The sequence below is a fragment of the Prunus persica genome, chromosome G4, assembly GCF_000346465.2.
Source record: "Prunus persica cultivar Lovell chromosome G4, Prunus_persica_NCBIv2, whole genome shotgun sequence".
NCBI lineage: Eukaryota > Viridiplantae > Streptophyta > Magnoliopsida > Rosales > Rosaceae > Prunus > Prunus persica.
In genome coordinates, this window is record NC_034012.1 from 15949011 (window position 1) to 15974741 (window position 25731).

At 36.1% G+C, this 25731-nt stretch overlaps 6 protein-coding genes across 7 annotated transcripts; 3 read left to right on the forward strand and 3 right to left on the reverse strand.

Moving 5' to 3' along the window:
* Nucleotides 486-4241, forward strand: LOC18779540 (alpha-1,3/1,6-mannosyltransferase ALG2). Of its 2 annotated transcripts, none has more exons than XM_007211895.2 (9): nt 486-682; nt 1319-1446; nt 1528-1644; nt 2212-2405; nt 2489-2594; nt 2715-2865; nt 3017-3156; nt 3507-3673; nt 3752-4241. In XM_007211895.2, exons 2-9 carry the CDS (start codon nt 1386-1388, stop codon nt 4043-4045), a joined length of 1230 nt encoding a protein of 409 aa, XP_007211957.1. In that variant the 5' UTR covers nt 486-682; nt 1319-1385; the 3' UTR covers nt 4046-4241. The 2 variants fall into 2 exon arrangements, with proteins under 2 accessions (XP_007211957.1, XP_020418622.1); XM_020563033.1 differs by lacking the exon at nt 486-682 and adding an exon at nt 741-789.
* Nucleotides 4577-9512, reverse strand: LOC18778734 (mitochondrial import inner membrane translocase subunit TIM50). Its single transcript, XM_007211412.2, has 10 exons — nt 9120-9512; nt 8640-8731; nt 7634-7670; nt 6947-7008; nt 6697-6810; nt 6316-6420; nt 6134-6232; nt 5598-5754; nt 5362-5464; nt 4577-5008 (listed from the first exon to the last, which is right to left on the reverse strand). Exons 1-10 carry the CDS (start codon nt 9394-9396, stop codon nt 4963-4965), a joined length of 1092 nt encoding a protein of 363 aa, XP_007211474.1. The 5' UTR covers nt 9397-9512; the 3' UTR covers nt 4577-4962.
* Nucleotides 13015-13947, forward strand: LOC18778276 (AT-rich interactive domain-containing protein 4B). Its single transcript, XM_007211948.2, has one exon. The coding sequence runs from the start codon at nt 13150-13152 to the stop codon at nt 13867-13869; it is 720 nt and encodes a 239-aa protein (XP_007212010.2). The 5' UTR covers nt 13015-13149; the 3' UTR covers nt 13870-13947.
* LOC18778783 (heavy metal-associated isoprenylated plant protein 32) lies at nt 16172-17468 on the reverse strand. Its single transcript, XM_020562875.1, has 3 exons — nt 17379-17468; nt 17041-17116; nt 16172-16905 (listed from the first exon to the last, which is right to left on the reverse strand). The coding sequence occupies exons 1-3, from the start codon at nt 17400-17402 to the stop codon at nt 16328-16330; spliced, it is 678 nt and encodes a 225-aa protein (XP_020418464.1). The 5' UTR covers nt 17403-17468; the 3' UTR covers nt 16172-16327.
* LOC18779872 (meiotic recombination protein SPO11-1) lies at nt 18579-22155 on the reverse strand. The gene is made up of 15 exons (XM_020561424.1): nt 22080-22155; nt 21872-21971; nt 21590-21663; nt 21249-21350; nt 20842-20915; nt 20631-20647; nt 20251-20320; nt 20094-20130; nt 19868-19915; nt 19709-19767; nt 19575-19606; nt 19383-19488; nt 19067-19187; nt 18921-18984; nt 18579-18843 (listed from the first exon to the last, which is right to left on the reverse strand). The coding sequence occupies exons 1-15, from the start codon at nt 22144-22146 to the stop codon at nt 18717-18719; spliced, it is 1098 nt and encodes a 365-aa protein (XP_020417013.1). The 5' UTR covers nt 22147-22155; the 3' UTR covers nt 18579-18716.
* Nucleotides 23125-24700, forward strand: LOC18780560 (two-pore potassium channel 1). The gene is made up of 2 exons (XM_007214357.2): nt 23125-24272; nt 24402-24700. The coding sequence occupies exons 1-2, from the start codon at nt 23371-23373 to the stop codon at nt 24562-24564; spliced, it is 1065 nt and encodes a 354-aa protein (XP_007214419.1). The 5' UTR covers nt 23125-23370; the 3' UTR covers nt 24565-24700.

Here is a 25731-nt window from a genome sequence, read left to right on the forward strand (position 1 = left end):
AACCAAATTCTAACAATAACAAGCACTGCATGATATCCCACTCCAAGCCAAAGATCCTTCTCCATGCTATGTGCAACGAGGTGTGACAATGTAATGACCAAAATGTCCAAATTTAGCATAGGTACTCCCAAGATATTGGAGTGTGTCAAAGAATAAAATGCCCATAAATATTTTATTTTATTAAATATTCTTTCAACCAATATTTTGCTCATCTCATCTCGTCATTATTTTTCATGGATTGTTTGGTTGAAAACAAAATCTATCTTATTTGCATATCAGTAATCTTAGATTGGAATTGTGTTTTACATTCCTACACAAACCAAACTTGAAAAATGAAGATTCATTTTCCCATCCCTTAGAAAAAATCAAGAAAAATTATTTCCCGAAAGCCAAAACTCAATAAAGCTCAAGCTCTTTCGCATAAGTATTTTGGGCGGGCTTTGGGAGGAAGAGTTTTTCAGTGTACCGAACCCAAACCTCGACCCAAAACCCCATTTATGCTCAACTCGACAAAATGTTTGAAGTCACCGAGATAACGGCTAACCCAGTCTCCTCTCTCCGCAAATGTTCCTCTCTCTCACTCCGAGTAGAGTTGATAAGTCAAGGCTTGGCTTTTTCTGCACTCTCCATCTTTTCCTCTTTGCCCAGTTCAGGATTGTGACCCAAATGATTCGTAATATAGGTGCATATATCCATTAAGTTTTTTATTTAGGCGATTTTCATGATCATAATTGATATGCGTCGGTTGGAAATTTTACTAATTCTTTGTTTTTCTTTTACAAAACCTTTGTAAGTTGGTGATTTCTATATTTACTTTGGGTGTAGAAAGCTAATTGCTTTGTAAATCAGTCTCTTTGCTGCTAAATCTAGTAGTTTGTGCAGCATGTATCTTCTTCGGGTGACCCCAACTTATTTTGGATTAGTTTTTTGTGTGATAAATTCCGCAATTTTAGGCTAGTGAGGGAGGTTTTATGATAAAAATGAAAGATTATTGAGTAAGGGATTATTCATTGTTAACATAATAAGGATAGCTTCAACAGAAAATAAATAAAATTATCAGAAGAGATTGGTGAGGTGAGATTTCATGAGTGGAAATTCACCAAATGACCCGGGCACTAGACTTGGGTCCAGTTTTCTTAGTAGATAGGCCTACCAATGGTTTATTTTAAGATTAGGTTATTTGTCTTTTAAGCTAAATCTACCTTGTTTCAATATTGTATTTGATTTCATAGAGACACCTTGTTTTTGAATTTTACACTAGTTTATGTCATGTAATGCTGATTATACTTCTATTTTCCTATCTCTCATCTGGACCCAGTTTTGACCCAATCTTCTCCTTGAATGAGAATTTACCAAGAACTGGATAATCTTTCGTTTGTTGGAAAATGGCCAAGAAAGGAAGCTCAAAGTTGAATATTGCTATTATTCATCCCGATCTGGGTATAGGTAATTTCTATTTCTTCTTGTTATCATTGAAGATTGTAAAGAAGTTGTTTTGGCCTTATGTTGTTGCAATGTGATGTGCAGGTGGAGCTGAAAGACTAATTGTTGATGCGGCTGTGGGACTCGCATCCCATGGGCATAACGTTCATGTTTTCACAGCGCACCATGACAAAAATCGATGTTTTGAGGAGACTATTTCTGGTGTGCCTTTTTTGTACTTCAAATTTATCTTTGAAATCATGGTATTTGTGAAAATGTGGTGGGGTTTAGTTAGTGCTGGAATGTCTATGGTACAACAAATCAAATAGGAGTGTGTTCGTCAATCACTAAAACTCATGCCCATATTCTTTTCTGAATACTATTGTTTTCTTTTGATATAAATTTGCAAAAAGAGGCATTGTAATGCCATTTGAAAGTTGAAATCGGAGATGTACATGATGACCTAGTTTACATACACAAGAAGATAAAATTTTGTACACATCCTTTTGAGGAAGAAAATAAGTCACAGTAAAATACTGAAAAGATTTCAGGTTCAAGTAGTCTTGGTGTGTGTATTCTAGGAGTAGCATGGTTAGAAATACAACCTGCCTTGAGAAATTCATGGCATATGGGTACTACTAAATAGTCGGATGGGTGTTAGGCCGTAGAGTTGGAAGGTGACTTATACTTTCTGCTTCCTTTTGGGGAACCTGTTCTCAGTTTGGTGTTGATTAGCTATCATTCAAAAGCAGTGCATAGTTTGATGTTTTAATGTTATCGGTTTGTCAGGTACCTTTCCTGTGACTGTCTATGGTGCTTTCCTACCCCGACATATATTCAATCATCTTCATGCTTTGTGTGCATATCTACGGTGCCTTTTTGTTGCTCTGTGTATGCTAGTCATGTGGCCATCATTTGATGTGATACTAGCAGATCAGGTTTCTGTTGTCATCCCATTGCTGAAGCTGAAGAAGTCAACAAAGGTGCTTGAACCTATCTTCTACGAATTGTTATCTAGCAGTGTTTGCTATTATAGTTGTTTTATGTGTTACATCTTTGTGTGCAGGTTCTATTTTATTGTCATTTTCCAGATTTATTGCTGGCTCAACATACAACTATTCTAAGGAGGATATATAGAAAACCAATAGACTTCATAGAAGAAATGACAACTGGTCTGATTCCATTTCTTGGTTATATCGTTTTTATGTGATGTGTCTACTGCATCTCTTTAGTTTGCTATGTGTATACAACTATTCCTTACCACTTTGATTTTTAAAATGATACTGCTGCAGGAATTGCAGATAAGATTCTTGTTAATAGCAAATTTACAGAATCTATGTTCGCAAAGACCTTCAAGCATCTTGATGCACGAGGAGTTCGGCCAGCTGTTCTTTACCCAGCTGTCAATGTGAATCAGTTTGATGAACCCACCAATTCTTACAAGTAACGAACATGTTTGTTTATCTATTGGTTCCTTACGGTTTTAGACATGCTTTTATGATTCCATATCTAACCATTTATTTGATGACTTTTCTTTGAATTTTATCTGGTGATTTACAGTTTCGGTTCTTCTTTGTTTATTTCTTTGCTGTAGGTTGAATTTTCTGTCCATCAACCGTTTTGAGAAGAAAAAGAATATAGACTTGGCAATTTCAGCCTTTTCTATGCTTCGCACCCTTAGAGGAGATGTGCTTCAAGACCTTAATCTGGCTGAAGCTTCCTTGACAATTGCAGGCAAGTTCCTACTTAGTTATCTGTCTGGGTATATTGAAGGATGTTTTATGCTAATTAATAAGTACATCCTTCTTAAAAAAATATATATTTTATAGGATATATATAGCAAGGCAAACAATAAAATGGACTTTAAATTACTATATGAGCTACGGGTTAGTTGTGCTTGGTCCTTGTTTTCGGTAATTCTCGATGATATTTATTTGGCCATATACCAAAGGATCCAATGCCTACTCGAATGCCTGCCTGTTGACATTGATACATTAATGCAACATCATTTCATACTTTGCTTGATAGAAGTGCATGAGTTTCTCTCCATACGGATGAAAAAATTGATACATGTATTGTTTTAGGTGGTTTTGATAAGCGCTTGAAGGAAAATGTTGAGTACTTGGAGGAGCTCAGAAGTTTAGCGGAAAGTGAAGGAGTGTCTAGTCAGGTTAACTTCATCACATCTTGCTCAACAGCTGAAAGAAATGCACTTCTCTCCCAATGCCTATGTGTTCTTTATACGCCAAAGGTGCTAATTACTTCATTGTGTTCCATTGATTGGATATAGTGAAGAAATAAATTTGACATGCAGTATTCTATAATGCAGGATGAACACTTTGGCATTGTTCCTCTGGAAGCGATGGCGGCTTACAAACCTGTTATTGCATGCAATAGTGGGGGGCCTGTAGAGACAGTTAAGAATGGTGTAACAGGATTTCTTTGTGAAGGTAACTCAAGAGAATTCTCCTTGGCTATGGCCAAACTCATTCACGACCCACAGATGGCACAGAGAATGGGTACGGAAGCTCGAAAGCATGTCACAGAGTCGTTCTCTACAAAAATATTTGGTCAGAACTTGAATCAATACCTTGTTGATGTTGCTCGGTCAAAGAGAGACTGAGAATGAATTAACATAGCAGGATACGCAGATGTTTTGTTTTCTCTTGTTTATACATCACTCTTCACTGGTGTGTTTCTTTTTTAATTTCTTCGACTTACCATCCATACATCAATAACTGGTTGACATACAATACCATACCAATTTGCTGTATTTATGAACATTGGAGATTCTATGAATCATAAGTGGCTTGATATATCCTTGTTATACCTAAAACGTTACTAGCTAGTCCCAAGATCAACACAAAAATTCATCTATTTGTTAATTTAGTTGACAAATGGTTTGTCAAAAGGAAGACACAGATGTAGGTTGCCCGCTCATTTGCGCCTAAATTCGAATCCCCTTCTTTATTGAGTAGTTTTCGACTATCACTTGTATAAAGAAAAATGGTCCCAAAAACAATGGTCGAAAGGAAGGTGAGATTTGTTTTGCCAGAAACGGAGGGTGATCCGTGTAAGGGCAGAAATTGGAACACATTTTTAATCACTCGAGACTGCATATTGTTTGCACAGACCTGAATGGATGGTATAGTAGTGACCAAACCAAAAGAGAACCGATCTTATTCTGCCCAAATACATGTATACCAATCAACAAATGAGGGTGTTGGGAACCGAAAAAATAGGGTAGAAATTTTTGACGAACAAGTTACAGAATCATTTATTCTCAGGGTATTACAAAATATAAATTTCTGTGAGCAAAATTTCAGCTAAATTGATGCCAAAAATACGATGTCAACAGCCCAAAGACTGAACTGATCAATCAGATTTAATATGCCGCAAAAGAATTATATAATCAATTCAAAATTTCTCCGGAATTGGCTTGAGCTTGATAGCTAACACTGACTGGAAAACCAGCTGGAAGTTATACTTGAAAACATCACCTAGTCTTTACAATATTCTGACTCGGTCTCCTTCCTGACCTCAACGTCTCCACAATCGACCTTGCTGCTTCTGTTCTTGCATTCGCCTACAATGTCATTTGAATTTTGTAAAGTAAGAATTTGTGACAACTTGTAACATTATAAAGTATATGACAAATGGATGGTCAAGCATGTTCGGCACAAAATCTGAATCACAAACCCAGGCCCCCTGTGCATGTGTGTGTGCAGCGAATCTCAGAACCTAATAACAAAAAAATTTTATAAAGAGGGGAAAGGTGGGATTTCTAAGCTTTTTTATTTATCAACAAGAATAGAACAGCTCCTCAGTCGCCTGACTTATAAATTTCGAAATAAGTGAAAACATCTCCCAAAAACCGAGTTAACCTTGTTAATTACAAACAAAGGTTAAACACACACACATATTAAGAATATACTTTACCTCTGATGCTCTTTAGAACGCCTAATGAACTCTGCAGGGATATCACGCCCTTCATATGATGCTAATACTTGCCTAATATCTGCTGGAGGGTTACGGGCGACAACTGCACATAAACCAAGCACAAGCAGGCGGTAATGCATTTCTCAGAAACTTTAGTTGATTTAACACAAACATGATGAATAGAAACAATACAAAAGCTACTGGTGCTAGAAAACAAATGAAAATCGCAGACTTACATTCAAGAAATGGTATGAAATCCACAAGAGCTGTGTCATCCATCTCATACTTGTATGGCTTTATTATGGCACCATTTTCAGGCTGAAGGCTATTTTCTCGTGCATGGGCACTCAGATAGATGATTTTATTTGGATCTCTATTAAGTTTGGAAAGGTCCTGCCAAGAGAAACTACACCTCATATGCTTTACTAAACACATGTGTCAAAACCAGATCCAGACTTGTAACAGATGGATTAGCCAATCAAGAGGGAACAGAATTTTTGAATCATTAAAGAGATTGGAGTTTATCAATTATTTCATGGTTTGACATGGGACGAGAGTAAGCTTTTTGGTTGCAGCAGACAGTTTGTGCAACTTGTAGTTAGCACGGAAATTTGCTGAAAGAAATACTAAGAGATTGGCAAAGGCTAGGTTCACCAATCACATAAAATAATTCCATGCTAAAAGAAGCAATTCAAAGATGTCAAACATCAAGAAGGTACAGGAAAGAAGGAATTGAACATCATTTAATGAAACAAGTACCCAACCAACTTACCCTATAGTGTTTTCCGTTCTGATACTTAGTGGCAGCCTTTCCTAGCCTATATCTTACACAATGCTTTGTGTCCAGTCTCTCCATTACAGGATCTACATACTACATATACCAAGAAACAGTTAGATTCTGTTAGTCTAATTAATTTCCAAGAGAAAGAATGGTAATGTGAAATATTGAAATACCATATTAGAATAGTCTGAATACACGATGATTTCATAAAATTGAGCAAGATGTTCCAAGAAAGCATCAACTCCAGGTCTTTTGATAGTCTGCCAACCCTTTTCTCGCTTTACAAGCCAAAAAGAAACATGAGTATAAGTAACCACACCCAAAAAAAAGAAACAAAAAGAACTTTCAAGGCATGAGGACTGTAATGCAGAGCATTTTTACATGACATGAAAAATGTGGGAAAAGATCATTGCCTAGATGTCATGAGATCACCCAAAACAAAAACAAAAGACTACCCACTACATCTTCTAAGACCGTGCCAAATCTTGCCATCCTGAAAGAAGGAATTTTTTCAAGTTGGAGATACAACCACCATTTTCCAGTCCTAGCCTTACCGTCCAATAAGAGTAAAGTAATGTCTCCTGGAGATCCAAAACAAGTGTAAAAACATGTCGTTCCATGGGATGCAAATCTGGAAGAAGCTTCTCTGCGTATGGTTCAGTATAACCCTATATGACAGTAACAGGAAACTGTGTCAAACAAATCAAAATGATGATGCTACACTGTGCCGATTGCCAAAGCAGATAACCAAAATTGAAAGAAGAGGAAAAAAAAAAAAAAAAAAAAAGAGAGAAAAGTACACACTCGAATTTGTTCTTCAATCGTCCTCCTTGCATCAATATAAACTTCGGCTGCTTTAGCAGGCACTGAAATATAAGACAAAAACGACTCAGCATAATGTCGGTAACAAATAGAACTATAATTAGAAAGGATGGCTTGTTTGTGGTACTAAGCAAAAAGTTGCTATTATCAAATCATGTGCTGCAATCGAATCGCGTTTTCGAGATACGAGACATCTAAGTCATACAAGTAAAGAGATCTATTCATTGATAAGAAAAAGAAAAAACATCAAGCCCATCAGGTGACAAGTGTCAACCAAAATGAGCAAAGTCAATATACTTCAAAACAATAATTATTAACCATCAGTATACTTTTTTTACAATATACCATCACTACACAATACACTTCTCTGTGATAAAGAGTTGGATCAAAAGCTCACATGTGTATTTTTGTCATTTTCTGATGTTCACCAACATGATAAAGTTATTATATGCTGAGTAATTAACATATATGAACTATACAGTAAAATAAAAGTAAAAGATAATTGAGGTTAATCGATGCATCCTCTACGTAACCGGCTCCAACATGAAGTGAATTAATAGCAGTCAAAATTCACAAAAAGACAGGTAAAACTGCTGAAACTGTGTAGCAGACAAATGTAATATGTGAAGCATGGCTATTACTCAACAGAGGTGTAGTTCAGGAACCCACCTGTAATTGCAGAAGAGTATACCCGATTTTTGAATTTCTGCAGAAAAAATTAATAACAACATGTTAATCTATTGAAATTGCATCCCTTCCAAGTACACAGGTAATAAGATAACATAACGCATCATAATGATAAAGGCCACACAACTTCATATGACGGAAACTAATGCAACCTACCACTTGTCTTTATTCTGTGTGAATTTTTTTTTTTTTGGGTCAGAATATTCTGTATGGATTAAAACACAGTTTTTTTGGTTAACAATTGCTAAAATATTTAGTGATGAGTGACTCAATGCATGCAAACTACAGCATACCATGTTTGTTTATACCAAAACTGGATATGCGGATACAATTCATTGTTCTTAAAATCAAGGGACACAAAACAATCCTAAATAAAGGCGTGGTTATCTGGTTTTCCTCAATGAATTTTCGGATACAATCTTGAAAACAACACAGTACCTGAAAATAATAATGTCAATTTTGCCATTTTCAATGACCTTCTATCCGAAAACTCTGAAAATATGCAATGCTTGACTAAAACCCCAGCTCACTGCCATGCTTAAGTATTTGGTCAAAATACGCCTGAATTTCAACTGAACCAGCTTGACCAGGTCAAAGGCAGTCGACCAAATACTAATGGCAGTTGACTGTCATCCTCTATACATGTCAAGAATTTTAATATTAAGCAGTTGACAGGAAATTGTTTCCGAAACAATGTGAACTAAATGCATATCCTATTTTCACTCTTCTCTGGAAATATTAAAAATATTAAAACACAACTTCAATTTTGGATTGAATGCTAGTTTTTCAAAAAAGTTTGAGAAATTAAAGAAGCCTTAGATTTTGTTCTGTCTCTTCCCCTCTCTTTTTCAGGTCAAGTTACTCGGATATCATTTTTATGCAAAGCTAACCTGATAATATTTCATGCCAAAGAAACGTAGAAAAATATCAAGTCATTCCCAGAGCCAAGTAACTGCATTCGTAAAAAAAAGTTCCAAGTCATACTTACCTCAAGAGCAGGTGCATCATCTGCCACCTTGATATTTGAAGGTGCTGCCCGGAGAGCCTTCGTCTTTTCCTCGATTTCATCCACAGAGTACGCTACAAAACAAATGCGAATCCAAAATTCACTCTCCCTCTTTCACCAACAAACATAAAGACCCACAAGAATACCAATTAAGCCAATATTACCAACACAAAGCTTTTCTTTTTAGCCAAAACCCACATCAAATTTCGCTTCTACAAGCCAAGAAAAAAGAAGAAACCCAAATTTCATAGTCAAAATCAAACCCCCAATCTTACAATGCTGCATTGGTTTATAAAATCAGCTATAAATGGAAATTTCTCATCATGAATTAATCTAAAACACCCAACACCAAACTTTTCTTGTTCTTTTCACCCAAAGCCCACATCAAAGCTCTCTTCCGAATCCCAAAAAAAAAACCACACAAAAAATGAACCATCATTTCCAAATCAGCGCAGCTCATACCATAGGAGGCATAACCAACAGTGGCAGTGGCTCCAGTGATCGCGCCAATGAGCGAGTACTTGAGGAAGTTCCAAGCTTTTCCACTTGACGCGTTCGAAGCCTCAGTGCTAGGTGGTGGTGGCGGTGGTGGAGGGGGAGGTGTGAGATCGGAGACTAGGGATTGAGCCCCGATGAGCGGCTCTTTGGGAGGGGTTGAAGCCACATCGGAGCTGAATAGGCGTCGATTACGCTTTAATACCCGGGAGACTAAACGGCATCGAAGAAGTATCGAAGACATTTTTAGGGTTTTAGAGAGGTTTTGCTTGTGATCGCCTGTTTGGGGTTAATAGGGTTTTGCGCAGAGAGAGAGACTGAAAGAGAAAGAGAGAGAGAGAGACGCAACGGGGTGTTTGGGTATTGGAATTGTTTTTAACTTTTGAGGGTTAATTCGGAGGGGTGTTTGGATGTCGGTTAGTGGTTGGTTTCTAGTTTAGTCAAGAAACTCTCTGTTTGGCAGCCGACTTTTTTCTTTTATACGAGAAAATCAGCGATTTAGAGGAAATTGAAATTTGGACCTAGGATGCAGAGTAAATCATCTTCCAAATTTATTATTATTATTATTATTTTCCATTTTTTCTTAAGAAATGATAACCGGACTTAGGGGTGGTTGCGGTTCGGTAACCGCGAATTTTTACTCAAACCGCAAACCGACCGACTATTTGCAGTTTGGTGATTTTTGAAACTGCAAACCGACCGCGTTTTGCGGTTTAAAATCGCAAATTCTCAAGCATTCACAAAAATATAAATTTACAACCTAAATAAATAAATACACAACCTCAATTTCTCAAGCATATATAAATTCACAATCGATTCCAATTCTCAAGCATTCACAACCTAAGAAAATTAAAGTTACAATTCCAAACATTCCAATTAAAATTAAACTTCTCAAGCATTCCAATTCCAAATCCTTTAAATTTACAAACCAAAAGCAAAATGAATTAAAGTTACAACCAAAAAGAAAAATCCAATTCACAGTTAATTAAAGTTACAAACTAAAAGGAAAAATGCAATACACCAATGTTACAAACTCAAGTGTTGGTGGTGAGTGGATTTGAAGAACCCCTTTGTGTTGTTTGAGCACCAATGCTATCTACAAATAAAATAACATAGTTTAGTACATTTTATTATAAGAAGAAGCATAAATAAACTAATTACTTACAAGTTGTCATATCTTCCATTTCCTTGTAGAATTCAACCTCATCATCTGTTGGTTCCTTGTAAAAGGAAAATTCGTCCGCTCTAAGCCAATCACTAGTACACACTAATGCCTCTACCATTTTAGGATGCAAAGAGCTTCTAAAAGGATCCACAATCCTCTTGCCTATGCTAAAAGCATTTTCACTAGCAACCGTAGAACTTGGAATTGCAAAGATATCCTTGGCAACTTGTGAAAGAATAGGATATCTTGTTTGGTTCCCTTTCCACCAATTCAAGAGAAGAGAAGGGTTTACAATTTTACTTAATTATTCATAGAGTATAGCCGTGCGGCTATACTTTGCGGTTTGCGGTAACCGTAAATTTTGAAAATCAAATACCGCAACCGCAACCGTAAATGTGGTTCGGTTTTTAATACCGCGATTGCGGTTCGGTTTACCGCGATTGCGGTTTTATTGCGGTAAAATATCGGTTGGTTTTTGCGGTTTTTCGGTTTTTCGGTTTAAAATGCCACCCCTAACCGGACTTCTATCTTTTTCCATTTAACTTTTGAACTATTCTTCCTCATCCGACTAAAAAGATGGAACTATTGTTCTAAAGTCTCTTTTACCATCCGTGCAAAACCCCTCGTAGTCCCGGAATTATGTTAAACTTAAACGCATCATTTTAGTCTTTATCCGTAAAATTCGATTAATGTCATCGCCATTCTCTTGTTCTCCACATCAATGTTATTCTAAACGTTGATTCTGTCCAAATTTCTTCTGGTCCTCACATCAGTTTGGTCTTTTTCGTCACATTCAATCAAAATATTCTTTTAATTCGATCACGTTACGGCACATGACCAACTTAAAGCGTTATTTTCGTTAAAATACAACATATTCAGCCATAAAAAAACTAAATCTCAAGTATTTTGCTCGGTAAAGCTATATGCTCTCTTTGATGGAACCCAAATGTAAAACCTTAAACGAAAATAATATGACTATTTTGAACAAAAACATGAGTTGAAGGACTAAAATAAGCTATATTTTGATAAAAGCACCCACTTAAAGTTGGTAACAGAACCAAATTTAACGAAAATTATACGACAATATTGATCAAATTAATGTGTAAACCAAAAAAAAAAAAAATTAAATATCACATTTAGTGAGTATAAATACTAAAATAAAACTTAAAAAAAAAATTCATGAACCACTTGTGATACAACCCTGAATTAAAAGTTGTGATGGCTTTATTAACCAGCAACATCATGGCCTTGTCTTCCTACCTAGACAAACAACAACCTGACATGAAATACCATTTTGATTTTTCTAATCTTGCTGAAATGTGAGAAAGAATCTTCTCTTTTTTCTCTTTTTCTCCTTTTTGGGAAAGCATAAAACTGTATAGAAGGTTGTTGTTAGGAAGATAAACAAGTTTGGGGTTGTGCCCATTAAAAGTAAAAGGTTTAGAAAAGCAAAGAAGATAATGAAGATGGTCAAAATCACTTGGAGCCGTGCGCTGCATTTGCAGATCTTCTTTTGCCTAACTAATAAAGGTTAATATATCATTAGAGTTTATGAATATATATATATATATATATATATATATATATATATATATATCTCTTTGACATGTCATGTCATGAAGTAATATAATTATGTAAAAATAATAAAAAGTTTACGTGTAAATTAATTATTTATGAGAGAAAACTGCTTAAACTTTTCTTAAGTTACAACTTACATTAAAATCAAAGCTTCCATTATTATGAGAAGTAAGAGCATGATATTTGCTTAGAGATGAAGGATTGAACACCATCCCAAATCAAAACCAACCACAAGTGTGTGTGTGTGTAGCATTATTATTCTTCTTATGATTTTCCAAGCAACAACCATACAAAGTAGAATTTTCACCCGCTATATGTCACAACCTCTTGGTTTTGGCTTCCCTGGTGGTAGGAAAGAAAATGTAGATTAGCATGCAGTTGTACACATTTGTATGTTGCCAACTATATTTCTAATAATTAATTACTTGCTTCTTAGCAAGGACGGACTTAGGATTCAAAATAAGATGGGTTAAATTTACCTTACGTGTAGGGTGGGTGAAGTGCTGAGATTTATGCTTGCCGACATGCAATGCATGGTTATGCATGAAAGAGGGGTTGATTTGGGTGGATTGGGAATGTCAATATAAGGGTCTGTCTCTACTTCTTAATTCAATGATATTTTTCTTGCCAATGATGAAAGAGATTTTAAGTTTGAATCTTCTTCGATTCATTGATTAGAAAAGAGAAAAACTAGTTGTAAACTATTTGTACAAGTTAGTCCCATTCTCTAGCATTACTTGTGGCAATGACATTATGCTATATTTCAAGGGTTGGTTATAGAACAGACAGAGTCTTGAATATCAATTATCAGATCTCTTTTTTGGTCCCAGCTCTCCCAAGTGATTGCCTCTATCATAAAAGAAGTCAAATCTGAAATTGGTGAACATCAAGATTACTCTTACCTGATGCCTGAATGGGGTGACAGCTAGAAAGTTCAAAATAGTCTAGAAAATAACATGTCAACATCCTCTCCATCTCAAGTCTCCAAATGGCAATTTTATACTGATCCACAAAAACCCTGATAGGAACACCATTTAAGGATCCTCAATCCAAGGGTATTTTTGGAAAACCACCCACACATCCAAAATTACTTTGAAGCCTGACCTATATAACCCTCCAATCCAATCCATGACTTTGATATGTAGATACAAGCTTGCCAAGACTCCTCCAAACTCCTCTCCCTTCCATATCCTCCTCAATTTGCCAGAGTTGCCTCTTTAGCAATTAAAAACTAGCTAGATATAGAGAGAGAAAATGAATCAAACTGAGTACCATAGCCAAAACCAACAAACCTTGACTCATAGTTACTACATGTACAACTCCATAGACAATCAGCTTCTGAAAAAAGCTACCAAGTTTTTGCTTTCAGTTTCTGTTGTTACTTTCTGCATTCCCAACTCATCTTTGCTTTCATGCCTCCATTCCCTCAACTTCTACTTCTCCACATTCCCTTACCAGCTTTTCACCCACACCATTGACAAGAACTGCATGTTCCTCATCTGCAATTTGCTCTTGGTTGTCCTTGCAAAATGCTCTGGCTTAATCCGGTCCCCGTCCCAGTCTCATCGTACTAATGATGAAACCACCTTCAAGAATAGAGAAGGTGGTTCCGGGTTCGAATCGCCAATGTTAGAGACTGAAGAACCAGCTATGCAGAAGGAAGATGTTAAAGTGGAAAGTATGGAGTCAGCAGAACATGTTGCTGCAGAAAAAGGACAACAAAGTGAGTCCTTGATCAACCAAGTAGAAACAGATGCAGAGAAAGCAGCTGAAGAATATAAAGATCAAAAGGAGCAAAAACCAGAAAATGAGTTTATAGTCTCGGAAGAAGAAGAAGAAGAAAATGGAACACTTGCTGAAGAAGATGAAGATGGAAATGGCACTGAAGAATTAAACAAGAAATTTGAAGATTTCATTAGAAGAATGAAGGAAGAATTGAGGATTGAAGCACAAAGACAACTAATCATGGTTTAATTAGTGTTTTAATTAGTATGTTTGTGATAAATACTTCCTTCTTTACTCATTCATAATTAATTTTCATTATGTTAATTAGTTGTGTATTATGTATTTATAGATGTTAATTAGTAAAAGATTTTATTTTCTATCTTCTTTTGAGTGCATAATAACTATATGAAAACGGTGCTTTGAAGCAGAGATTCATACTGCAAGTTTCAAATATTTCATAATGACAATTAGATATAGATATACACTTGTCCTGCTGCATTGGAGTTTATGGTTGGCTGGGCCCCCATTGACTTACAATCTTTTTGTTTGGTGGGAATTTGACAAACTTACATTTGTTGTGTTCTTGGAGAAATGACAGAGGTGATGAAACACTGAAACCCTAGCTCTGTCATGATCTTGTCAATCCAAATAATTTTGTTCATCGTTGCTATCAGGATAAAATGTAACAATGACTAATCACAAAGCAATCTGTCTAATTGTCTCACTGGCTTTACCACTTAAGATCCTTGTGATTAATTTGCTAAGATGAAAATTAGTGAAAAGGTAAAAGTAGCATACAAAGGTAGTAGCAAAGTGGCAAAAAAGATAAAGAAGAAGGAATAATAGCATATATGAGTTCAGGCATCTATAGCCTATAGGTACACCGTGCCCTTAAGAAATCATGTTGCTAGTATTAATCTTACCCAATTTCAGCAACATGGAAGAGGTATCCAGAAGGAGAATAAAGTCAAAATTCTAAGATGTGACATGGTTCCATTATTATGAAATTTGTAGGAATACGACATGAACGTTTAAGTACATGCATGGCTAATTTGGTTTAGTCCAGCAGAAAAAGATCTTGATTTGCAAACTAGAGATCCCATGACATCTTGTTTGTGTGTGTGTGTGTGTTAATCCCCTAGTCTCCGTAAATTGATGCAACTTATCACCTAGATAAAGTTTTGATCAATTTTTATTTATTTATAAAAACGTATCATGTGCCCCACACATAGAGAGGTATTTAGTTTATCTACATATATATGGGGTGATGGTTTTACCACTTAAGACCAATCTAATTAATTTGATCAAATGAAAATTAGTAAAAAGGTAAAAGTAGCAAGTGACCAAAAAGCAAAAGAAAGAAGGAATAGCATATAAGAATTTTGGCATCTCTAGCCTATAGGTAAGCCATGCCCTTAAGAAACTATATTGCAAGTATTGATCTTACCCATTTTATCCAATATTACTAGATGTGACATGACTTCATGATATCCAACATTCACTTCCCCAGAACATCCAAATTCATTTCAGGTGGGATAATTTTGTTGCCCTCTCTGAAGTTCTGAACAAAATCAGACTTACACATGTCAAGTTCCTGATCAGTAGGATTTCAAATTCCAAACCATTTGGCAGTTGTTTGAATAAAGTTAAATGCTCGAAAGTAAAACTAGTGCATAAAAAAGCCACGGAATTTTGTTTCCATTTCTGAAAGGGATTGATTTTGTATTCTGCTAGTGTTGATTTAAGTACAGGTGGCTGGAAGAATCCCTGTAGTCTTTACACTGAAGTGGTTGGAAACTCAGGAGCCTTCATTTTCACCCCTTATTACATCAACAAAACAGTTCTTCATAAATGATATATGGGTCCTTCCTTCCTTCAAGGTGAAGTTAAATCCCAAACTTATTTGTTTGATTCTTACATTCCACATACCAATCAATGAAAGTGAGAGAGACATGTTAGCACTTGTAGCACCTAAGCTTAAAAGCTCTCTTTTTTCAGTACAGGTGATAGTCTAAACTACATGGAAGGAGGATTTCTCTCACACACACAACTTAAAGCTCATTTTTTGTTAAGAGAGTTTCACCTAAAACCAAAGAGAGACATTCATAAAATTTATCAGGCATCTAAATCCATCGATTTTGAAATTTATCCCTTATATGAACTATGCCCAAAATGACATCTAAATTTATCAATTTCTTAAAACTCTAAATAATGGCAAGATGAAGAAGCTTTGTGTCCTCATGCAGGTTAAAAGCAATATCATTTATCCGTAGAAAAATTTGTCTCGTATTGAGGCATTTTATCGAACACATTGACTCCAAGGCACTAATGAAAGAAAATTATATATGATTGACCCCTTTTGGCCCTTAATTGATACCCAAGTGACCTAGTATTCATGAGTAGAGATCCAAGTGAAGATTTTTTTTATACTCATCGTTTGTTACATAGAGCCATCAAATTTGTTCACCAATTAATTAGCAGTACACATGTTAAAGTTCAGAGTGCACTTATAGTTCGAATGAAACCCTGTCACATTAATTTGGTGAATAAAATTCACAACTTTAGACAAAAATCCTTCTAACATGAAAGTTGAAGGAAATAAACACAAACTTCAAATTGAGTATTTACATACTGCGCATGTCATCATCAAGAAAACACTTTGCTAATTAATAGACATTCAGCCCTATACCAACCTAGACTTTGCTAATTACATGATAACGCATATAGACTTTTTACCCGAGCTGGCCTCTGATTTGGCCACCCTCTTTGTAGCATTACTGGCCTGTGGAAGTGCTGGTGGTTGTGGTGGCAATGATTGCGTTTGTGATTGTAATTGTAGTGGCTGAGATTGCTGTGGAACTGACGACGATGTTGATGGTAATTGCAAAGGTGGCGGTGGTGGTGGCAGCGGCGGCGACAATGGCATCATTATGAGACGACTTGGATCATAATAATCAAACCCTCCAAATGGTGGACAGGGATAATAAGGTGGCACCGCATAAGGGTTATATCCATGTCCATATCCATATCCATATCCATGTTCATGTCCATATCCATATCCATATCCATGTCCATGTCCATGTCCATGTCCATGTCCATGTCCATATCCATATCCATCTTGTCCAAAACAATCGTAGCCTTCCTTGACCTCACCATCAAACGTAAGACTTTTTAGCTCTGCATGTTTCCCTGACCCATCAAGCACCATTAGAAGTGTACTTGGATTTACTTTCCCTGAAACTTTCACTGTTCCTTGCTCTGCATCTATGTCAATTTTATAGACACCTAAATTTCAAAATAAATAAATAAATAAGTAACAAATCCATAATAAAAATAAAAGATATGCAGTAGCAAAACCATTTGTTATCTAGAAAAAGAAAAAAAAGAGAGAGAGAGAGAGAGACGAAAAAGGGAAAATACCATAGATGTTCTGCAAGACATCATAGATCTTTGTCTTGCATGCTTTACATTTGATGTTCACTTTCAGAACACAAGTCTACAAAAGAATGAAATAAAATATATATCAAATACCAAGAGATATACCAAGAATAAAATTTATAACCACCACTATAATTAAAAATAAATAAAAATAGCCAGTGGGTATAGCTCAATTGGTTGAGCTCTTCCACATCCATTCATGTGGGTAGAGGTTCGAAACCCGATACCCAATGAATATTTGTGTAAACCCTCAACCCCATCGCTTGTACTCACCGTATCAAATAAATAAAATCAAAGTATTGTAAGGATTCTAGTCTAACCATTTGTGCAATGGAAGAATCCATGAGAGCAAATTCTGATAAAATTTCTGCAATGGGTTCTTGCAGCTTTGCTTGAAAGGTTCATATAGACCCTTGACTTTTTTCTGTGTCATCATTTATAAATTAATTTTCGTTGAGATAATTACTAGTATTTGTATATTTTGTAGTTGTATTTTGGCTGTCACATTCGCAATTAATTCCTAAAATCTCTCTTCTCGATATTCCTTGTAATTTTGATTGGGACGAAATATTATGTCCAGTTGTGAAATTACTGTTTCCATAAACCTTGCAGAAGAGGAAAAGGGCACGTTATGGTGGACGAATTCCCAAATATAAGTTACATTAATTTTACATTTCAACTTTTGATTCAGAAATTTAAGTGTGAATATATAGGACAGTTGTCTTTGTAAATTCGTCACAAATTCCAGCTATGCTCACTTTCATCATGCTTATAAGAGAATCTCTCCTTAACTAGGCAATTATGAAAGCAAGACAAAAGTCAAATTAATTAAAAAGAAGATAAATATCGAGGAAATACCAAAAAAAAGTAATTTCACTTCTTTTTTTTACTGGAAAAAGGTATTGTAATTTCTTGATGGGTTTTTAAATTTTTTTTTTTTTAATATCGCAATGTTGCATGAACTTATACCCAAATTTCAATTTGGTCTCGAAGTGAGTTGCAGAGTATGACCATGGTTGATTGGAGGGTTAGGAGAGGGGAGAGGAGAAGATGAGTTTTCAAATTGATGGTTTTAACTCTCAAATAGAATGTGACGGAAAAACTCAAATGTCACAACTGAGAGAGTCTGATGACCAAATTGACTTGAGGACTAAATTGAACCTTTTCTTAATATATGAGTAAGGAATGGTTGGCCCACCTCTGTAAAGGAAAATTTGATTGTTTGGGCAGAAGCGATTTAGCCTTCTTCAATTTTTTTGGAATAAAATTTTCGTGAATTAATTATCACTTTGAACGTTGAATTTAAATTTGGGCCCTTGAATTTTTTTTAAAAGTTAACTCAAGTTTAATAAGTAATATCTAATAAGACTCACGGCCCTCAGATTTCATCACATTAAAGACAAGGCGTCACAATTCTGGAGGATCAACATTCAACATGACAATTTAGTATCTGGATGTCCCCCATTTTTGCGCCACACCGAGTAAGAGAAAGAAGGGGGGAAAATAAGGAAAAACAGAGATTCGGGTGCGATTAACTGACATTTAATCAAATTCTCTCCCCTATACAACGGTTTTGAAATGAAAATGTGGGTTATGCTTTGCAGAAATCCTATAATTTTTTTTCTCCTATAGGGTAACAAGTACAGATGTAGAAGATGTTAGATGTAGACTCCACCTTGAATTTTGGATGGTATGTACACCGCCGACAAAAAGTTAAGTTCATGCACAGACAACGCTTCTAACTCAAATTTCACTCCTCTTTCCAGCATCAATTGTAGTTCCAATCTAAAAGAATAAAACTACTTCATGTTACTTAATCCAGACATATGATGGATGAAATAAGAAAGCTAACAGAGTCTTACCTCCACTCTGGCGCTTCTCTTTGTAAGTAGCATCTACGTAACATGGCTTCTGTTTTCCTCTTGTCTGGCATGGTTATAAGGAACCTTATTTAATGTTACTAAAAGAAATAGTAATGCCAATGTAAATAAAGCACCATATCTCTCACCTTGTGCTGTCAAGGGAAGGAGACACTGTTGTGGAAGTTGGTACTTCTCCGAGTCCAAAAGGAAGCCTCCAAGCCAGAGTATCTCAGGGACCCGTAGAAATTTTGCATCGTAGGCCAGTTGCTTACATCACAAAAGAGTGGGTTAAAATTGGATTGTAACTTTATTTACATTACACTATATGAGCAGTCTACAAAAGAATTGACTTATTCAGCAGTTCTCAATCCTCTATATTTGCAATCTTCCTAGGTAGTTCACATGTTATTTAAGTTTGTAAACTACAGATAACAAGTTCATAGAGTGATCTGGAAGCCTAACCATAGAACCAAACCGATATGTGGACAGGATGTCAAAACCGTACGGATCACAGTCTACCAAGCAATAGGTAGGGAGATGCAAAGTATCAACAAGAAGCCCCAAAAACCTGGCAGACATAAATGAAAACTATGTAAAGTATATAGACAAAAGGGAAAAGAAAGTGCAAACAGATAAGGCAAGGCACTCTGTAACCTTCTTGTGGAAATATCAGGATATCCACGTCCCTGTGAACAAAACAAAAATAGCACACCAACAAAAAAGTTTAATAAAAGCTGTTTCATGGATCAATGAGAGTTATTTGGCCAAAAACAAGGGTGTATGCTTACAGTGATAACGATGCAGTGGTTTGTTTTGCAGAACTGGTCATTTGCCAATCGTTGAAAAACTGTACAGAATATGAATAATGGTTTGTTCATAAAAACACACGTCAAAATCAAATGATATCCAGCTAAAGCACCAGGGTTGCTAACAAAAAGAGTAATTACCTGATTCTTTCTCCACAACAAGTATGTATTTCGCTACACTAACAATATCTGCAGGTTAGAATTAATTATTTGAGCATGTTTTTCAACTTCAAATGACACTTAGGGTTGATTATGTAATTACGAATGAACTTGTAAAGCTTACATTATCGAATTTGAATATCCATTGATTTTAAACATGGAAATTTTAATATTTTAATTATTCTCTCTTAGTTAATCATCTGAATACCTTTGACCTCTTCAACATGAATGGGAACAGGAAAGGCCTGTATGTGAACCAGATGCAGATGTTTAAGTTCAGACACAATAAAAATACGATTATGCAGAAGATGTCATCAAATCATTGTTTTAAAAAATTTTAAAAAAAAAACATGTTGCATTCTTACAGTGTTTGGCCTATTTATGCAATCAAACATGTTTCCAGCTTCTGAGAACCTTAACCAGCCCATTACCAAACTATAACGAGATAAAAACATTAATTATCAGTATAAGTTGACAATACTTAAACCATGATCATAGTGATATCAACTCAACGAACAAGTACCATAAACCTTTGAACAATTTTAGCAACATTGTAAGGAAAGTTGAACCATACTGAACTAACAGGTGCAACCCCCAAGATTAACAATGTATTCAACAGACCAAGAATACACAAATGTAAATGTAAATGATGATTGGCATAAGTCATTTTTATGAAAAATCAAGCAGCAATGTACGCCATTATCTTCTTGTCTTCGAAAATCAAGCGAAATTTTTTCATGCGTACCCTTTTCCTACAGACACCTGCCAAAAGGAGGCAACATGAAGTAAATACCCCAAATGCTGTATGCTGCCTTATAAAATTATTAGAAGCTCATGTGGCAATTTCAAGAGTCTAAAAAATACTACTACTATTACTAATCATACATAACACGTTGGAGCGCATTACTATATATAAATAGCAATAAATTTGATAAGGCCGATATAAGAGTACCCACCACGTTCAGATTGTGGCGACTACACTGCATAAGGATGCATATGTCATTGATCGCACGGTCTACAATTGACTGATCTGCATTGTAAATTAAGCAGAGAATATTACTAATGACTTGGAGAGGAGAGACCATGGACATAATGCATCAAGAATTTCCAATTAGAAAATATCACATCTAAACAAATATACCATGTTCTCATATTATCTTACCACAAATCAGCAGGCCTCAATTTCTATGCCCATGATAATTTGAAAGATACAATGCATTTTTACCAAGGTTTAATTAATATACAAAGAAGAATAACATTTATCATAACCCAAGTTCAAGGTCTTATAACAAACTATATCTTACAGCCCATATACTAAGGATTTATTCTTTGACATTGGAAATGAAAAATAACGCAGATTCACCTGAAAATACAGAAGGGTGCATGTAATAGATATCTCTCTTAGACCCGTGTCTGTTTTCTTGCAGAAGTTGCTGAACAATTACTAGAACCCTAAACAAAACATCTGAAACAGATTCGGGGAACCGGGTAATCAGTAATTCGTACATTACATAAATCTCTTGTACATTTATGATAGAGTTCAATTATCTGTTATGTCCTTAGGCTGCCAATCAAAAATGGAAGATGAACACTTATCTAAGCTCATTCTGAAAAAGTAGTCTGTGTATTGTTAAAAACAAAAAACAAAATCTAAGCTGCACTACATGAAACGTTAAATACCATACCAAGCGCAACATAACCTACCCAATCTACGCAAATGGCTTTCCCTTCGAAGTGTGAGAGTCTCCTTCAAAATTGGCAAATCAGAGCTACAATAGCTGCCCATAACAATGTACCAGTTTGGATAACTAATTAGTAATTACTACCCAATCTACGAAATTATTATTAATTTTCCCGGAATATCGCACCCATAGAAAAATAGAATACTGAACATATTAAGAACTCTGTGGTGTTGGTTGCTGAGAAAAAAACCAACGAAAATCTGAACGATCAACTAAAATCGAGAAAGTAAGCTTAGCATTTAACCAATTCGAATCGGGCTTCGTGCAGTAATTTCTGAAGCGATCGATGAGAATCTCCGGAGACCGTCCATTGCTGAGATCTTCAACTATAGCTCGAGTTAATTCTGCGCTCCAAAAAAATTTAACAAAAAAATAAATGAGAAACTATAAATTAGCGTCTACTTGAAGAAATTGATTTCGAATTGGTTTACAATATATAAATTGACGAGGACCTCTGATTTTTCTTAGCAAATCGCAAGGCCGAGGCTGTGAGCTCCATCTTGAGTGCTTTCCCTCCATAATTCTTGCGTTAATGGAGATTCTTTTAAAATGATTTCTGGGTATTTATAAGCTTGCTTGTGGGCCGGGTCAGTTTAGATCCGCTTGGTAAGGAATAGAACTTATAGAACTCAAGTGTTTGTCAAACTTGGGCCTTTTAAACTTGGTTCTGGTGTAAAAACTAATGACATGTTTACTTTCAAGTAATCGGGGATCTTAAGAATGAGAGAATAATGAATTTGTAATGGATATCCGAATTATTCCAATTACTTATTCTATGGTAAATTTCTTAATCAAATACTTTCCAAATTAGAAATCATATCAACTAGAGGGAGTAGTTGATCCAATTCCAATTCTTTATTCTCAAATTCTTCAATTGCCCGATTCATGACTTCCCAAAGTAAACATGCCCTAAATCAGTAGCAATTGTAAACAGGGAAAATATGAGCTAATTGAACAAATGCTAAAGGTAGCAATTGGATTCAATAAAGAAAATGTGACCGACCAACCTTTATCGACCCATAAGATTAAAGCTCACGTCTTTTATTCAACAGAGTCATTTACTCTTCTTGATGGAAGTCCATTGTGAAATTCTAAATAGAGAATAGATGACTTTGTTGAGCAAATGATGAGAGTTTTATTTTGTGTCTAAAGTGAATGAGATATATTTTGATGAAAAGTCCTTTTTTTTTAATTTTTTTTTTAAAAAGCTTGTTACATAATGACCAACGATAAACTTTAACGAATATTTTGATGAAATGCAATCACCGAGACCAAATTGATATGTGGAGTCAAAAATTTAACCATCATATTGATGGATTTAAATTCAAGGAGCATTTCTGATATAAAAAAATTCTTAACAAAAAGCGTGCGTTGGTGTATTAATGCCGGTGCCTCGTCCACATGTTGTGGCCCATTGTCCTACACGTCGCACACGGATCAAACACAGTTGAGAGGCTTGGACTTCCAGACTGAGATCTTCCAGACGTGTGAAGAATTGAGAAGCAGAACTCGAACATGCAGCTTATTCTGGTCTGGTGGCTGGTGAGTTTTCTCTCTTAACTAACTTTGATACTTGAAACAGGGTTAGTTATTTCAGTTGGTCTGAGAGCAGCAACAACAACCCTCACTCAGCTTAAGGTTTTCATTTCGAACTGGTGTGCCATCTTTCGCAACCCGCCTAAACTGTCTAGCTTTGCAAGTCTTCTAATTTGCTGAAATCTGAATCGTGAATCGTCCTAATTAATGGCTGTGGATGATGTGAGGGAACCTATGATTTCAGCACTAGGAGATCCTTCACCTCAAACAAATCAAAAGAATCCTATGAAGAGTAGAACATATCGCCGTTGCAAAAGTGCTCCTCTTGCAGAGTATGTACCCTTAAAGACAACCGACACTGGCTCAGTTCCAGTTACTGAATCCATTCTTCAAAATTTACGCCCGAATTTTCAGAAAGTAGCTCTATTCTTGGCTGTCTACTTAGGCATAGGAACTATCTGCTTCTACCTCGTCAGGAACCAGATCAAGGGAGAGAAGACAAATGGAGTTCTTGATGCTGTTTATTTCTGTGTTGTGACAACGACCACTGTTGGTTATGGAGACCTAGTGCCAAACAGCGTTCTTTCGAAACTACTTGCTTGTGCTTTTGTCTTCACAGGAATGGCTCTTGTTGTGTTGATCTTGAGCAAAGCAGTAGACTACTTGGTAGCAAAGCAGGAAATATTTCTTGATAAAGCCTTACATATGCATCAAGGAGTTTGTTGTATTGAAGTTCTTAAAGATGTTGAGACTAACAGTTTGAGGTACAAATGCATTGTGGCCTTTATCCTTCTGTTGGTAATCATAATTGCTGGCACAATCTTCCTAGCTACTGTTGAGAAATTGGACCTTGTGGATGCATTTTATTGCGTTTGTTCTACCATCACAACCCTGGGGTATGGAGATAAGAGCTTTTCAACTAGAGCAGGGCGTGTTTTTGCAATATTCTGGATATTGACAAGCACCATTTGTTTAGCTCATTTTCTCCTCTACGTTGCTGAGCTAAACGCCCAGAACAGGCAAAGGGCATTGGTCAAGTGGGTTCTTTCTCGTAGGATGACAAATGTAGATTTGGAGGCAGCTGATCTTGATGGTGATGGGGTTGTTGGGTATGTGGATTGTGTTTTTTTCTTCTGTTCAAAATTATTTCCATATCATGGGCTTATTTCTGAATTCTAATTTGCACATGGTTTCATAACAAACTTTCCATTCTCTTTCTTGTCCTTTCTTTTTCATAGGGCTGCTGAATTTATCATATATATGCTCAAAGAGATGGGGAAGATTAGCCAAGAAGATATTAGACTTGTGATGGAGGAATTCGATGATCTCGACGTTGATCAGTCAGGGACCTTGTCGACATCAGATATAATGCTTGCTCAACCACCTCAAACAGAAAAGTGACTCTGGGATTATGCTGTGGTTTCACGTTTACCTGGAAATGCTGAGTATTCTGAAAAGTTTCCTGTTAGTTTGTGTTATGTATGTTCGCTTACCCTTTCTGTGATATAAATCTTTATACATAAGGCCATATCAGAAACACTACCAATATATCTCTTCCCTATAAACACATTGGTTAAAATGGTTAGACTGCCTCTAAGCATTTTAGTGATCATTGTTCATTTTAGTACTGGATTGATACCATATGTGAAATCAACTTGCACAATGACAATTGCTTGCATTGAAATTTTGCATTTCCATGACCACGAAAGGCTTTACTTGTCGGCGACATCTAGTGGACGCACAAATTTTTGTTCCTTCATCAGATTGCAAAATAGGACTACTTCTAGCCACCTAAAGGACCCTCTAGTGTAGTGGTTTGGAGTATTTACTCCTTCAGGCAAGGTCCTGGGTTCGAGTCCTAGCATCCGTGTTGTGTGTGTGAGTTTAATATGCTATCGCCAGATAAACTTCAACGGTACAATCAAAGACATCAACAAGACATCTAAAATATCAATCCCAAGAGGCAACAAACTAACTTGCTAAAAGCAAAACTAACGCGGACAAAAGCCGCACCAAAACTACTAGCCCACATCACCACAATTAGCCATAAGCCCAAACAAGGCCTAGAAACCCAACATAACCAAAACCCTAAATCAACCCATGAGTCTAAACAAACCCTACCACCACTACCTGAAGAAGCGTCGCCGCGGCCACACCCACCACCGCATCCGTAACAGATCTGAGGAAAGTATGATTTCCAGCGATCTATACCTGTGCATAAGAGCGAACAAATAAACGAAAACAATAACTTTGCCAAAGAACAATTGGGTGATTTGCAGCAACCTCCATCAAAGACGATATAAAATCAAATTTAAAAAACATGAGCGGCGTTAGAGAGCAGGTTTTGAGAGTATGATTTGATTGAGAACATAGACTAAAAGGAGTGATGGGGAACTTCAATCTAACCATGGCTTAGAAGAAACCACCACAAGAGGCTTTTTATTCAAACCGCCCCAGTGGACTTATTCACTAACCTAAAAGGAAAAGATGAGAAGAGAAGAGGGGAAGATGGGCAGTGACGCTTCTTCCTCCTCCCCCCTTTATGGAATTTTCCTTTTGGACTCACAG